The following is a 15,578-nucleotide window of genomic DNA, read 5'->3' on the forward strand; positions in this document are numbered from 1 at the left end:
ACTGTGCCACGCCATGTATCAAGTTGTTTTTCCGCTCTCAATTCAATTGAACCATTTTATTGACTTACCGAAATAAATACTGAATAAGTCGAAATGTAAAAACTCTAGAGAATATTATGTTCGCAGCCAAAATGTTCATGTAACTGTTTAAACTGCTAAGCGATCTGTCTGAGAATGGAGAATGGACATCGCTTCGTATTCACCGCGTTTTAGCCATCTGAAAACGGGAATTTTCCCTTCCGGTTGGATCAGAAACCACGGTGTTTAGGACCTGGCACTAGTCAGGCTGTGACGTCAAACAAGAACGTAGGTCTACAAAATCTCGTAGATATTTACAATTTTAAACCAACATTGAAACTACGCTTCATGCCTTATTCCTAGTATATTTAACTCAGTTTTTCGTTTCTATTTCCATGTTTCGAAAAATATGTCGACGTGCCTTCTTGTTTCGATCGACATCACAGCCTGACTATTCAATTGCATGCTCATAAAATCACACCAAAGGTAATCTCGTTGGTCAATCACACAGTAAATAGAATCAAAACTCGGGGCAAATAATGCAGCTGACGCGAAGCGCGGGAAAAAAAGTGCAAGCGAATCCCGATTGGTTTTGGTTTTACTTCTGATTGGATGACAAAGTGGCGCGAGTTTTTTAGGTCAAACGGTCAGCGTAGCTATGCAAAACCAGTTGCTTTACGACAGTCACTTGAAAGCGGCTGTATGATTTTTCTCTTGCAATTTAGAACAAATAAGTGGATTATGTATTTTCTTGTATTCTCAGCTGGCTAACAGAAGTTTCTTGTTTTTTCCATAATTTATACTTTGATGGATCAATACAACCCCCTTGTCACATGATCCTACAATAATGGTATCACACAAATGTCCAATTATTGGTCCTTTTTATATAAAAAGTTACCATAGCAATAGTACAACCTGCTGAAAACACCTTTAATTTTAGCTCTTAGTGCCAGATAAACGAGCGCGATGGTCATCACTTTTTATTGTCGAATTGTGATAAGCATGGTAAAATGCAACTTTTTGCAAAGTTTTAATAAATTCTAAGGAGGGGGTTCAGTGCCACGTTAAAATGTCAACTTAATGTTTGTACTGTTGCTTGGTAACATATTAAGCCATAAAGATTGCCATTAAAGGTGCACCAATGATCAAGCATTTGCGTGATACCCATATTGTAGCATCACCGGATAAAGAGTGTTAGTATTGATCCGTAAAAGTAAAGCTGTCGGAAAACTGTTTAATAAACAGCCTGTTCCTCTTCATCTAGGCCCAGTCATAAAAAAAACTATTTTAATATTTAAATATCTCATATTTGTTGCAACGAGAAAATTGTCCAGTCGAACAATAGCAATCACAAACATCCATTGGGTGAATGGTTGCAACCATTTAAGAAATTTAAATTGCAAATTATTCATGCTTTGAAACATACCGACAGGTACAGACAACTGATTGATATAAACTGTTACCATTACAATATCGAAAATAACGGCAAGAAACAGTTTTATTGATCATTGTTAAAATAGACAATGGCTAGCATAGCTGTATCTTGGGCTGTTGATACTCCCCAGTCATGTGATTAATGGCAGCTTGTTTGCAATATAAATATGTCCTTCAAAATGCACCACCACTGGAAGAAATCTAAAGGGAAAGAGGAACAAACAATAACATTATTTAAGCTATCAATAAATCAATAAATCACAAAGCCACCATGCAGGGAGGTGGGTATTTCATTTAACTTTGTACTTAGTTAATGTCAGTTCCTTTTGGAGGTTTCTTTCAGGAAGTGTAGTTCCAGAAAATAATATCCCTACAAGTACCCCTACCACAAACGAAATTTGAGCCCAATCAGAAACTAGAACGCCTTTTTGAGTGGGTATGGATATTTCTTATCACTACAGGGAAGAAAGAGGGAAGGGTCATTGATTACTGCTGGTGAAGCAGGGTTGCAGCACACTGGACATTTCACATGGTGCCGCCTATATAGGTAAAGTACTTAAACTTAGTACTTAGCAGTACTTAGTACTTACGTAGCAGCCCAAATCCACTTACACTTAAAAGGGTGTTCCCTCACGCGGTGAAATCATAGACAATCTTTGGATTACGTTTTTGTTGATATCCAGAATAATCAAGGGTTGGGTGTTATCAGGCTATGCCAAAGGCAATTTATTATACAAAGAACTTAAATAACTGACACTACTGTGAACTGCAAGTGGCACTAATTTAGTCAACACTGGAGATGTCATCCACTCGTAAACTTTCGTCTTTTCCCACCGGACGAAAAAATGGTTTACCCAATTTTTTCTCAAATTCCCTTCCATGGAACCTATTTTTCTATGCAACAGCCATTGATCATTGTTGTCTTCGCGGCTGTGCAGTTTATAAGATGCTAAACGTATCAATTCAATTCAATACTGCAATTCACCATGCAACAACATCTGCGTATTCCTGATTGTACGCTTCGCTTGAATTGATGGGGAATACAATGAACTAGCGCTCTCACGTAAGGCGCGAACGCGAATTTTGACTTTGCAATGCGTTTTTGTGGAATAGTGTGTGTGCGGTCACATGACTATGACGTCAGAGAAATTCTGTGGTCGCCATGTTGGCGGAGTGAAAATATAACGCATTTGGTAGGCTGTTGTAATCGGAAAGCGTAAATTCATGAGTGATGCCTTCGTTTTGCCTCGTCGTTGGCTGTTCCAAAAACAAAAAGAAGAATCCAGACCTTTGACCTTCTGTCGGGTGCCAAAAATTGTCACAAGTCAAGGAGAAGAGACCGAGATCTTGTCCACCGAAAGGCGAACTCGGTGGTTAGCTGCTATTAGTGGAGCTGACTTGACGGAGACGATTCTAGAGAACGAGCGTGTTTGCGGGATTCACTTTCATTCGGGAAAAGCAACATACTTGTGGGATCGATTCAACCCAGACTGGGTCCCTAGTTTGCATCTTGGGCACGACAAGCTAAAGGAATCTGACGAGACGAAAGAAAAACAACAGCAAAGAGCTCAAAGGATTACCGAGAGGAGAAAACGCGAAAGAGAACGTGAGGAGCAGGAAGCTATGAAAAGGAAAGCTATAAAGGTGGATGAGCCTGGAGAGCGAATGAAAGATATTTACAGGTGGATGAAGGAGAAACTGCTGGAGAAACTGGAAAGCGGATGAGGAAGAGATTGTTGAAAACAATGCCTCAACGCAGACCGGTGCAGAGGATTACAGTCGATCGTGCAGCACTCAGACAGGGGAGTGTGACTACATGTTTAGAACACAAAAACCGTGGCTGCCACAAAAATCCAATGTTTTTGAAGAAGATTACTTTGAAGGAGATCAAGAGAAAGTGCGTTTTTATACCGGGTTGCCCTCGTTGGAGATATTAAAGAAAACTTTCTCCTTCGTGTCACCACGTGTGACCAGACGTTCACTTCTGCTGAGTAAATTTCAGGAGCTTGTTTTGTTCTCGTAAAATTACGTCTCGGTGTACCACATCAAGGCCTTGCATATCGCTTTAATGTATCTAGGACAGTGGTTTCAAGAATTATTGTCAGCTGGTTGACTGTAATGGATGTGACATTATCACCATTAATTTCCTGGCCAGATCGAGAACAACTACAAAGGACAATGCCAAGGTGTTTTAACGATTTATTCGGTCTTAAAACAAGTGTTATCAGCGACTGTTTTGAAGTATTCATTGACAGACCATCGAATCTATTGGTAAGAGCCCAAAAGTTTTCAAATTACAAGCATCATAGCACAATCAAAGTCTTGATTGGCATAACCCCTCAAGGTCCCATTTCATTTGTGAGTGAGGCATGGGGTGGCCGTTCATCTGACACATTTTTGACAGAGAACTGTGGATTTTTGAACAACTTAACCCCTGGGGATCTTGTCCTTGCAGACCGAGGATTTACTGTCCACGAAGAAGTATGTTTTCGCCAAGTTGAACTTAATATCCATGCATTCACAAAAAATAAAATCCAGCTCGATCCTCTAGATGTTGAGAAAACTCGTAAAATTGCCAATGTCCGCATTCACGTGGAACGTGTCATTGGCATCCTCAGACAAAAGTATACAATTCTTCAAAGCACACTACCTACAGACTTTCTCACATGCAATCAGGAGAGCCAAATTCCTTCGATTCATAGGATCGTGACGGTGTGCTCTTCCCTGGTGAACCTTTGCCAGCCTATCGTACCTTTTGATTAAAGGGTACAATACTCTTGTGAAGGTTTTCTTCCCGTTGGCACTAATTTTGTAATTTTTAATGTCTGGTGCCAGAAAATTTCCATACCTTCCCCAAGGATGGGTTTTTGGTTTGAACCCCCCCACCCACTCTGAAATTTCCAGTTACGCTTCATACTTTCCATAAGAATTTTGGCTTTTGGGACCCCCCTCTGCCCTCGGAATTTTCAGTGATCATCGTTTGGGTGGGTATGGCTATTTTGTGGAACCACACATAAAGAGATACATTGTACTGGTACCTTGTTTCAGATATTTAACAATTTCAAAGTTAAAACAATTTTGCACAAAGAGAGAATAGTCACAGATATTAATAAAGTTTCTTTGCACTTGTTAAAAATGGTAATTTTAACAATACCATTGTCCTGGACTGTGATTCATAGACTATTGTTGATACAAATGCTGTTATACTGTTTTGCACAATTGCATGGGGTGGGGAAGCCCCCATATGAAACAGACAGGATAGCTTGTCGCACCTAGGATTGTTAATTTTAAATGCTTGGTCTTGCTATTTTGGGGGTCAAAAAAGCTTAAGCAACTCAGTTTCGTCTCCTTCAGGGGTTTGATTCGGAATTTCCAGTGCCTCAGTCTCAGTCTGTTTCATATGGCCGTACCCTTCCCTCACTGCAGGCATAACACGGAAAATTGGGGGAGCACCCCTTGCAATAGATTCAAGATAATATTTTTTACTTTTTTCATTATTGTTTGCCAACATTCATTTTCATGAAAATTTAAAGCGTTAAGCAACTGTCATTGGGACGGACAGTTTTTTGGTAAAACATTTGTGTACCAACAGTTAGATGTTGAATTGTTCACTTGCCATCTAGCAAGTTTGTGGACTGTTGGTTAACAATGTTGGGACATAAAACCATGACATCAGGTGGTTAAGACAGTGCTTGCTGACATGTGCTTTCTCAGTAGTAAAATCATAGTGCAGGAAACCCACATGTAATAGATTTGAGCTACACACATAGATATTTTTTTTTTACAAAAGGTTTCTCTATTGCTTTTATTTTTAAATGAATTTATCACAAAGTTCAGTGAAAAGTATCTAATTAGTCTAAAAGCAAAAACACAAGATGATTTAATCTAAGCTATTGAAGTCCCCTCTGTGATCAAAGTCAAATTTCTCCTTGCAGTGCAATTACTGAAACAAGAGAAAAGGTTATGAGAGTGAATAAAATGATCACATAGCAAAACTGCTTTAAAGGGTCAAATCGTGAAGTATCAATACTTAAAGTGAACCAATGTTACCCACGAGGCTTTGCATGCCATTGGGTTTATTGTAACACAAGCACCGGGTGCATTCTAGATGACATTGGCTCTTCAAGAAAACAAATGATGACATTATTTACACACTCTATTACGAAACTGACCTCTAGTTTCAGTGTTTGAATTTCTAACTTTGCATGAGTAATTGAAGTAATGATTCTTTGTTTCCAAGGTAAACTCCATCACATTGTATTTGGTAAAAGTTAACTTAGGTAAGACATGCATGACTATACTGCTTACATCGTGTTCCTTCAGTTTCTCGAGTGGAGAATTGACTCCTGTAGGTGCACACCTTTTAAGCAGACACTTGTGTCGTGCTTTTGTTTACATGTAATCAATTCGTTTTCGATTTCTCAGAAGCTGATGGTCAGCGGTATTCAACAATCCTCATAAGTAATCAACTTCATTTCAAAGAGAAAATAAATTTGCCAACTTATTCGAAGCAAAGAGAAAGTATTTGCAGTCTAGTTTTAATTAACAATAATAATGCCTAGTGATCAAGTATAGAATGCCACATGCAAGTGAAAATCCATTAAAGATTGATATTTTTGTAACAAATCCCTGTGAGTTTTTTGGTAATTTAAAATTATTATGACAGTGAGGCTGAGGGATTGACTGTAATTGGTATTACTTAAACAATCCTAAGTTTAGTCTCTAAGGAAGGGGAATGGTAGGAAATTGCTCCATTTCACCAGACTTTAAACATTAAATCAGGTGCCCACGCATTTTTGGAAAGTCATACTGTTTCATTTTGGGGTCATCCATGAACACAAGGCTTGTAGCATAAGCTATTGAAAACACAACACGGTCAGATCTGTTCAGTTGTTGCTGAACACAGACAACTGAAAGTTTCCTGAACTCATTACCAAGAAGGTCTCGTGCTTGCTCTTCAATGTCATCGCAAATAACATCGTGGAAAAGGCTATCATATAAGCTAACATGGCCCTTAGTACATCCTATTGAGCTGAGTCAAACCCAATGGTCTCCTCCAGTGTGTAATAACTGAACTAACTCTTCACCAACAACATCAAAATTTCTGCAAAGACCAAGGGTTGGCCTTTGAAATCCCTCAATGGTGGGATTCAGCTGTTTTTTTAAACAAAGCTGTGCTTGATGTATTATTGCTCCGTCTAACCATCCATGAGGATTCGCAATAATTGCAAAATCCCTGTCAGTCAAACTTCCGAGTGAACCTGTCTTATCAACATTGAAGTTAATAGTTGTTCCAATAAATGAAACCTCTGGGTCAGTTGTTAAGGTTTGTGAGCCAATGGAGGTGGAAGTTGATGGCCCATTATTAAGGGTTTCTGAATCCATGCTGGCTGGTGTTGATGGCTTACTTTTCAGGGTTTCTGAATCCAGGGTGTCTGGTGTTGATGGCTTGCTGTTAAGGATTTCTGAATCCATGCTGACAGGTGTTGATGGCTTACTTTTCAGGGTCTCTGAATCCAGGGTGGCTGGTGTTGATGGCCTGCTGTTAAGGGATTCTGAATCCTTGCTGGCTGGTGTTGATGGCCTGCTGTTAAGGATCTCTGAATCCATGCTGACAGGTGTTGATGGCCTACTTTCAGGTGTGGCAATCTTGCAGTTACTACAAACCCAGGTTGTGTTAGCATTGCTTGGATACCGTTTGTATGACATGCATGTCAGATGAAAAAACTTCCCTCTTGAGCATAATTCATTGTGACATTTCAATGACTTTTCATTAGGTTTAGCTTTCTTTTAGCATATGCAGATCTTTTCCAGCTTTGCTGCCTCAGTCAAGTACTGATTTTTCATATCTGGCAATTTCTTGGATTTGCTCTTGTAAACTGAGGTAACCTTCTACAATGTGGGCAGTACCAGACTTTTGGTACTTTCAGTTTATTAATACACAAGCAAGACGGGTGAAATGTGGACACTCTGCGTTCAAGATTAGCACAGGTAATTGTTCCTTCATTTGCGCTTTGTCTGCAGTAGCAATCACCTGATAGCCGACTTTCCCTTGGACTTATCTGAGATTTCAAGTCCATCTTTCTAGTGTACCAGCGAGCTAATATTTCTGGCAAATTACAACTTCTCCAAAATGTCTCTAGCTTGGGGATTTGTGTCTCCCAGTGTTCAATGTCTGGAAGTAGTCTTTGCTTCACAAACCGATGCGATGCTCCATCTGTGGCAAACACAATGAAATCCAAGTAAGCTCTAGTCATGCTCTCTTTTTAACATAAATTCATCTCCATGTTTCTCTAAACAAGAGGCTTTCATTTTCACATAACTGTCAAACTCAAGCCCCTCGATGCAGGAGGGGCACTTCACTTCTCCACAGCCCTATCCACAACAGTCACACTCACAAAGAAAGTCTGGGGTTGCATGCATGCACCACATTTGGTGACAACAAAGTTCGCATGAGTCTCTTTCATGGATTTTTCATAAACTACAATAGCTAGCGCTTCGTGTTTACATCCATGTTTAGTGGCTGCTGTACTAAAACGAAGAATATTTGGATAACATGCGGTTTTGATCAAAGATTGCGATTGCTGTGATGGATCTGTGTGGTTCAATGCATGGCATTTTGAAGCACCTATCCTTCCAGCTCTGTGTCTAACAAAGGCACCTCCTTTAGCCTGATCAACAGTGTTCCGTTCAATTACCTTTATTTGTTCATCAGATATCTTTAAATCAACGTTGTAGCACTCCTGGAGTAGACCAGGGTAAGATAAATCACGACATTTCATTTCGTACAAATCTGGGATCGATTTAATCTTTTATTGTCCCTCAGAATCTAGCACCACTTTGTTAAGAGGCTACACCGTTGTTTCTTGAACCAGGAATCGAAGACAAATAGAAGACTTACATACTTAACCTGTGCTTCTGTTTTCTCTTAGAAAAAAGCTCTTCTCTGCCTTTCTGTACTACTGAACTGTATCATAGAACTGTTGGTGCAGCCTGGCAAAATGCAGCCCTAGGTACTGAGCAAAAGAAGCGGGTTCCTGACTTTCCTTAGGTTAAAGTAACCCCATATAATTCTAGACATGAAAAACACTATTAATAAAAAGGCCATCGACTGAAATCCCTCTGTAGGTAATTCAGGAGACAGGAACACTTGAGAAATTAAGTAAAGAACAATCTCTTGGTATTTTTTCGCCATTGAGTTACTTTTACATTGAGACATTACTCACTGATCTCTTAGGATGAAAGGAAAAGCTATTTGTCAAGAAACCTACATACAATTGTCGGAAAAGTTCGTTGGAACACTGTGAAAACCTTAAGAGCGCCTTATAGAAAGGAGAAAGGTTGCTTATCTGTTATACATTCCGTTATTCTATTATTTTGGTTACCTTTCTCTCCCCTCGTAACTGAACAACAGTGAAAATTTAATTTTTAGGGTTGCAACGCCGACAAAGGGGAAGAAGACTAATTCAAAACAGATTAGATGGCTTCAAAAAGAACATAAATTTCCTGAAAGGCAGTCAGAGGTACACGTAAACACAGTAGTTTTTTCTAAACTATTTGTAACTAACCGATAATAGTACTCGCTATTTGGCATTGTAGCACTGAAAAGCATAAATTTGCCAGCCATTCTTTGGCTTTTGGCGACAATAAAAATTATATATACTGTGCGATGATGGTGAAGGCTTAGTTGCAAGATCATCAAACAGGCTGTTTGGTACTTAACTAAAATTCCTTTACAATTTTTGCATTCTTTTGTAGTTAGTATCCTAGCTTTGCAGGGTCTCATGGATACCACCATAGTTGAATGAAGCCAACTTGTGAAAAGAGGGCCATTATAATTACATCTAATCAAGTTTATAGAAGAATGTCATAACCTGGAGGCAGCACCCCATTTTTTGCGTTAGCTCTTGATTATGTTATGAAAATTATGTTATTTGAGTGATGAAAGAAAGTTCACTTTTAAATCAAAGTCACTGGAAGCTGAAAACCTTTGTGGAGAGGTCAGTACATCACAAGGAAACAGCCAGTAGGATTTTCAGCAACTAGAGAGTTCTTTTGACTCGCCTTTGTCTTCAGGGCTGTTAATCGCTTGGTTTGGTTAGCTCGTCAACCTCTAAGTCTATAGCGTTAAATCTCACGACGTTTGTAACCGTCTTTGCCGGTCAGACAAACTGTTTGCTTTTTTTTTTTACATGGAAAACTTGTTACCACTTTACTGGGCCAATGACGACCACACTCTCGACATTCCGAGTAGTAAGTAACGATTTTGATCGTCTTTGTTTCACCAAAACGTCCATGTCCTTTCGGGAATACTCCAACATTAGAACGGAATGTGTAAAAGTAGATGTAGCGGTCATCATGGTGTTGGTCCTTACTTGCCATCAAACGGCCTGATCGAAGCAGGGCAATAACAACATTGAAAAACCTATGACGCGGCATGTTTTTTTCACAAAACATCGACCATCTCCCATGTTTTCTTTTAGGGTAATGCTTTCTGACGATGTGACTTCGCGCCCATGTAGGTATTTCCACTTTCCTTAAGATCAATTCACAAGAAGAACATTGTAAACGCAATGGCCTCATTGTGTAGCGTCGATGGTGAAGCTTCAATTGTCTTACTTATCAGAAGCGGTAAGCCTTTTACTTCCCAGCGGTTACCCTCTCCACGTATGTTCGAAGACCTTTACTGAACTAGAGCGCATGCACAATCAAACCAGAACCATTATTGTGTAGTTCCGGTTTTCGATGTGACCGAAAACGCGCGGGCCGTGGGACGAGATGACATGTCTAAAGCTGCGCATGGTTTAAGTGAAGGTGTTCACTGATAGGGATCAGTATTGCCGTTCCAAATTGTCGTGGCCTGAGTTTTTGATTGACATACTGTTTGTTCATTCGTCTATTCATTTCAATTTGTCTATTCGTTCCAATTCACTCCTTGGTATAAAATGTTTAAGCAAGCAACCGGAACGATGATCCTGCTGGTATACGTTGGATCAATAGTGATCTAATCGGCTTTACATATAAAATGAAGAATACAAAAGCAAAAACCGACACAACGTAGGATGATTTTTTAAAGGTGTACTATATTTCGGCTGGCCAAACCAGCCTTCTTCAGGTACAATGAAGAAGGCTGGTTTGGCCAGCCGAAATATAGTACACCTTCAAAAAATCATCCTACGTTGTGTCGGTTTTTGCTTTTGTATTCTTCATTACTCCTTGGTAAACTATAATAGGTCCAAAGTTCACCTACATCTTTCATTTTCTGTTCAACAAAGTATAGTCTGTGATTTCTTAGTCAATCACTTTCCTCTCACTCCGTCTACAGGCTTAAATGTTTAACTAATGAGTTATTTTATGTCATCGCATCGAAAAAGTAAGTTATAAGCAGCAAAAATATGAGTGTCAGTTAAATCGTTGTCTCGTGTAATTTGGAGAAAATACTTTGAAGGTAATTTAAGTTTCGTCCAACACAGCAACGAGGAAAAAGATACACCCTTTTATATTTCTTACATTTTCTCTTTAATTTTAAGCTTGGTTTAAAATTCAAGTTCGTCTGCAAGGTCAGTGTCTCTGGCGTGTTATATGTCACAAATTATGCTGCAATTTACTTTTGGACGGTCTTTGATTACAACCGCTTTGTGAGCTTCTTAGTTTGATGGTGTTGTCCCATAAAGTCAATATTTATCCTACTTTCGAGGAAGAGGAATGAATTTAAGTTATTAAATGCGTTAGTTGTCTCTACATTTGTTCGATGAATCGGGAAAAACCAACAATAACGACATTGTGATACAACCCTAAAAGTACCTTCTTAAAGAAATAAAGTAACGGAACTATAGGACTTTCTCAAAAAACGTAGCTATACTAAAGCCTGAGTACTGGCAATTCTCCCTTCGCTTCACGGATTTTCTGCTTATTCTAAATAACTGCCTTTGCAATGAGATTGTTTTAATCGAAGAAAGTTTCATTCCACTGAATCTGTCATCCAAGCCAGTTTTCGATCTCAATATAATTTACAACTTTCGTTACGTGGGTCTGCTTTGATTAAGACTTTCCTTAAAAACTTTTACCCCTCTTTTCTTGAAAGCGGTTTTTGATTTTTAAAAGAAAAACTTGAAGCAATTCAAAGCCATCGTTATGACAGCATAAAGATGAGGAAGTCACGAAAAATTTATTGGTCTTATTTTGCAACGCAAAATTTTAACTATGTTTTTCAAAACGAGCCTTGCATTAAGTGAGTATTGAGACAAACGTTGGTGGATGTTAGAAGAAAACGAATTTGTCGGTGTTGAGAACAATCATGTTATTTTCAACATTCGCATGTGAAAATAAAAGGTAAGTAAACTAAAACAATATATGTACAACTTGTTTCCTTCTTAAAATACTTGAAGGGTGTTTTTATTTTAAAAGAAACACTTGGAACAGTTTAAAGCCTTCGTTACGACAGTATAAACAGGAAGAAATCATGAAAATTAATGAAAAATGTATCTTTAGTCGATTCATATTGATACATGAGAGGATTGAATTATTTTTACAACCTATAGGTGAGTACCATACTGACAAATCTAAATTGGTTAGGATAAGAAAAAAACACATATTTTGCATGAGCGTAGAAGATTTACATTCAATCTCTCTAAAATGGAAATTCGCAAAGATAATTCGTCAGATCGCATTTAAAATGACAGCATGATTTGATGGCATTGCCAAGAAACCACTCCATATTTTTTTCTGGTATTCTTTACTGGGAGAAAATAAACCTCAAGTACTAACATAGCGTTGGATACCTTGCAGGTGCAAGCCCCTACTGACTGTTTTAATTTGGGACGATGGACGCACTGAAGTATATATTTTCTATCATGGCCTGAAGCAACTCAAAAATAATGTCTGTCAAATTTCGGCTACAGTCATCAATTCCCCAAATCTCTGTTCACTCCGTCCGCCTGTCATTCTTTCAACATAGCTTGCGTTGCAGACGGAAATTTCCCTGTAAATAATGTTGCGTCTATCTTGTTTGATTGCAGCTATATATATATTTTTAATTATCACGTATACTCTGGAAAATTTATTTTCTTTCCTGGTTAGCAATGCATAGACATACCTTTTATTTCACTTCCAAGGGTGTGCATGCCACTGTAGTGGTGGATGAGTTTACGCTTCAATAAGAACCTGTACATGAAAAGTTTGAAAAACGTTTTAAAACTGAAAAAGTTGTAATACTCGAAATATATTGAGCTGGACTCACTTTTCAGGCAAAAATAGTTAATGCTGATTGGCTGTTGAGCCCAATACGTCTTTTATCATTGGCTAAATTTAGATCTGTTAGATGTTAAAACAACTAATATTTTTGGTTGTCAGCATGTATTTGAAAAAACAAAAATAACTTTGTGTCACACAGAAAATATTTTTTGGCAGGTACTTTTAATATAACCCGCTGAACGGCCATAAACTCGATCAAAAACATTTCAAAATGTTTACATGACAATGCTACATACATTTTTCCCCTTCATACTTGCTCTTTGCCGGCTTTATTTTTTAAATTTGCAATTTCGTTTTGCTCGTGTTTCAAGTGATTAGAGCTTGTGCATCATGCAAAGTTCCTCTAGGGCGTGTAACCACAACACTGCACCACAGAAATAGACACCTTTATCTATAATTGGTAAGCCTGTAGATTGCAACTATTTGATTCTTACAGCTACACACAATATTTTGGGTAACGACTGGACTTGCAACCGTCCAGAGATATTTTGCATGTGTCTGTTATGAAGGTTAATGTACCTGAGAACTAAGAACTGTGCTATGTTGTCCTTTGAGGGGGAGGGGAATGTTGTAACGACGTATTAGTGTCCCCCTAACGAGAAAAGCGAAAAATGTTATGGCTGGCGGTACCTTGAGCAATTGCACCAGTTGTTTTCGATAATCTTCAACATTTTTGTTTAAAATGTTTATAGGTATAGTGTAGTTGACCAGGAGTCTGATGAGTTTTCGTCAGCTTTTGCTGACTGGCATATTTGGCAATAATAAAAGGCAGCGTAATGCAAACTGTTATCGTAGTTTTCTATTACTTTCCTCTCTAACAGCTCCAGTAATTAGCAATCAGGGCATAATCCAGTTGCTCTAGAAACGAGAGGAAGGCGTCAGCTGTTCTCCGACAAAATGTTTTGTTTTCCACACCAAACATTAGATTTTTAGCATTATGTTAAACAACAATGACCCAAATTTGTTACTTTTCCCAAGGTTTACCTCAAGTGATTCGAAATCTCTATGGCAACCAAGTTTTGTCTGTTTCCAGTCTCCTTAAGACAAATTTGGAACCAACTTTCGGTTTACACCACGTTTTTTGATTCAAAAGACATTATGTGCTTTTCTTGCGCTAGTTTTTTAAAAGACTTTTCGAATTAATAACAAATTTCGCAAAAGACGTAAAGCTGTCATTAGCTAGTGAAAATAGCGTATTCCTTTCTTACGTGGGATGTCTCGCAGCAAGTCGCGATCAATCGATTTTTACGTGTTAGCTGATCTTCTCACTGAGATGTGGGCCGAAAAAAAAAAACACCTGGGTAAATCCTGATTCGTGTTTTCGCATGATCAGAAGTAATCTAAAAGTGTTTAAAGTACAGCTACATATATAAAAACCAGTCATGTAAATATACGGAAAAGAGAAAAGATCGTAGGAAAAAATTGTAATTAATATATAATTAATTATAACTAGAAGGTAGGCGGTCAATTCGATATATCGTTTAGTTTCTGACAATCGCGACAAAAAATCATCTCTAATCCATCAATTTAATTTATTGACAAGTTTTTCAAAATCTCTAACAAATGCCAAATTATTATAATTCGACCCGTTTCGCGGAAAAATATCTAAGTAGACTTGCTTGTCATAATGAGGGCATTTTTTCCGATGTGAAGCCATATATATTTTTATCTAAGAAAGAAAGAGATTCATCTTAACTCTGTCAAAACGATTTTTCGCGAAACTGTAAATAGAAATGTATTTTACGCATAGAAGTGTGGCATAAATACCATTTCAGAACAGTTTAAAAAATTTTTTTTTTAACGAAAAGTAGATTGGAGAAATTATTGAAATAGATTATTATGGTTCGGGTCTCCCGAACGTGTTTGTTATAGATTTAATGTATATTCGTTATAAAACAGTACCATCGCTTTAATTACATGAATTTTGCTTCAGGCGAAGCTGAGTCATATCAAAGGGGTTATTTGTTCAGACTAATGGAACATAAACCAAACAACACAATATGAGGCAGAATAAATTAAGACATAAAACATCCGATCGGTAGATAACGCGCTTTTGGGTCATTTATTTTCCACTTGTGTGACATTTTCGTCTGTTAGTATGAAGGCTTCACATCCTTTGTTTGTTTTTTTTTTTTTGCATCTCTGGCACTCAATCGAAATAGGTCACTGCTAAATGTTTGTGTCAAAATATTTTTGCAATAATAGAGCCAGAAGGCAAAACAAATACCAGTTTCCGAATGATTTCGGGATGTTTGCTTGAAATGTTTGTTCTTTTTAGCTTTTAGTTTACTGACGGTATTCTGAAACGAACCTCTTACCATCTTAGAGGAATTGCGGTAATCTTTGATCTTTTCCCTATTTCCTCTACTAAGTAAATATGGCAAGACGGTACAGAATTCATCAACCGCTCTCCTTTCTTTTGGCCTATTCTGCGGTCTCTAAAAAAAATAATGAACGGCTTTGTTATATACATGAATCTGGTAAAACAAAAAGTATGGATTTGCATAACATAACTCTGTTAATGTGCCACGTTTGATCTATCAATATTTTAACATGGACCCGAGGCTTTAAGGAAAAAAAACTGATTTTTATTTAAAGTTTCTCCTGTCCCCCAATTCTCAAAAAAATACTTGGACGCAGAGAAAACGCCACTAAATATAGAATTTTGTCCTGAAAACCTCGGAGCTATTAATATATCGAAAGTGCTCTTTTAAGGCTTACACATAGTAGTAGAACTAGATATAGAAGTAGTCATTTTATACGGGACCATAACTATCACGCACCTTCTTGGACAATACCTTTGACAAACATTCAGATCTGATCTGAGGATCTGTTCTTTCCCCAATTTGCCGTTACCAACGATCAGGAGAAGA

At 38.0% G+C, this 15,578-nt stretch overlaps 2 protein-coding genes and 1 pseudogene across 4 annotated transcripts in view; 1 reads left to right on the forward strand and 2 right to left on the reverse strand.

Moving 5' to 3' along the window:
* Nucleotides 1-1,498: 1,498 nt before the first annotated feature.
* LOC110061401 (uncharacterized) overlaps nt 1,499-15,578 on the reverse strand; it is a 14,576-nt gene continuing 496 nt past the window's right edge. The window contains exons 1-4 of one of the 3 annotated variants that reach the window (XM_089290155.1): nt 15,489-15,578; nt 15,024-15,143; nt 12,548-12,615; nt 1,499-1,653 (exon numbers count right to left, since the gene is read on the reverse strand). The exon at nt 15,489-15,578 is cut by the window's right edge and continues 496 nt beyond it. In XM_089290155.1, the coding sequence (XP_089146281.1) occupies nt 1,592-1,653; nt 12,548-12,615; nt 15,024-15,106 (213 nt within the window). In that variant the 5' untranslated portion in view covers nt 15,107-15,143; nt 15,489-15,578 and the 3' untranslated portion in view covers nt 1,499-1,591. Of the gene's footprint in view, nt 1,654-4,810; nt 5,396-12,547; nt 12,616-15,023; nt 15,376-15,488 lie in introns of those variants that run through there. The other 2 variants (XM_089290153.1, XM_089290154.1) reach the window with 2 other exon arrangements.
* On the forward strand, nt 3,453-4,215 carry LOC149111706 (uncharacterized). The gene has a single exon (XM_089290626.1). It carries the CDS (start codon nt 3,571-3,573, stop codon nt 4,213-4,215), a length of 645 nt encoding a protein of 214 aa, XP_089146752.1. The 5' UTR covers nt 3,453-3,570.
* On the reverse strand, nt 5,391-9,040 carry LOC110061400 (uncharacterized; annotated as a pseudogene).

Source organism: Orbicella faveolata, unplaced genomic scaffold (assembly GCF_042242905.1).
Source record: "Orbicella faveolata isolate gen_17 unplaced genomic scaffold, um_ofav_v1 contig_2, whole genome shotgun sequence".
NCBI classification, from domain to species: domain Eukaryota; kingdom Metazoa; phylum Cnidaria; class Anthozoa; order Scleractinia; family Merulinidae; genus Orbicella; species Orbicella faveolata.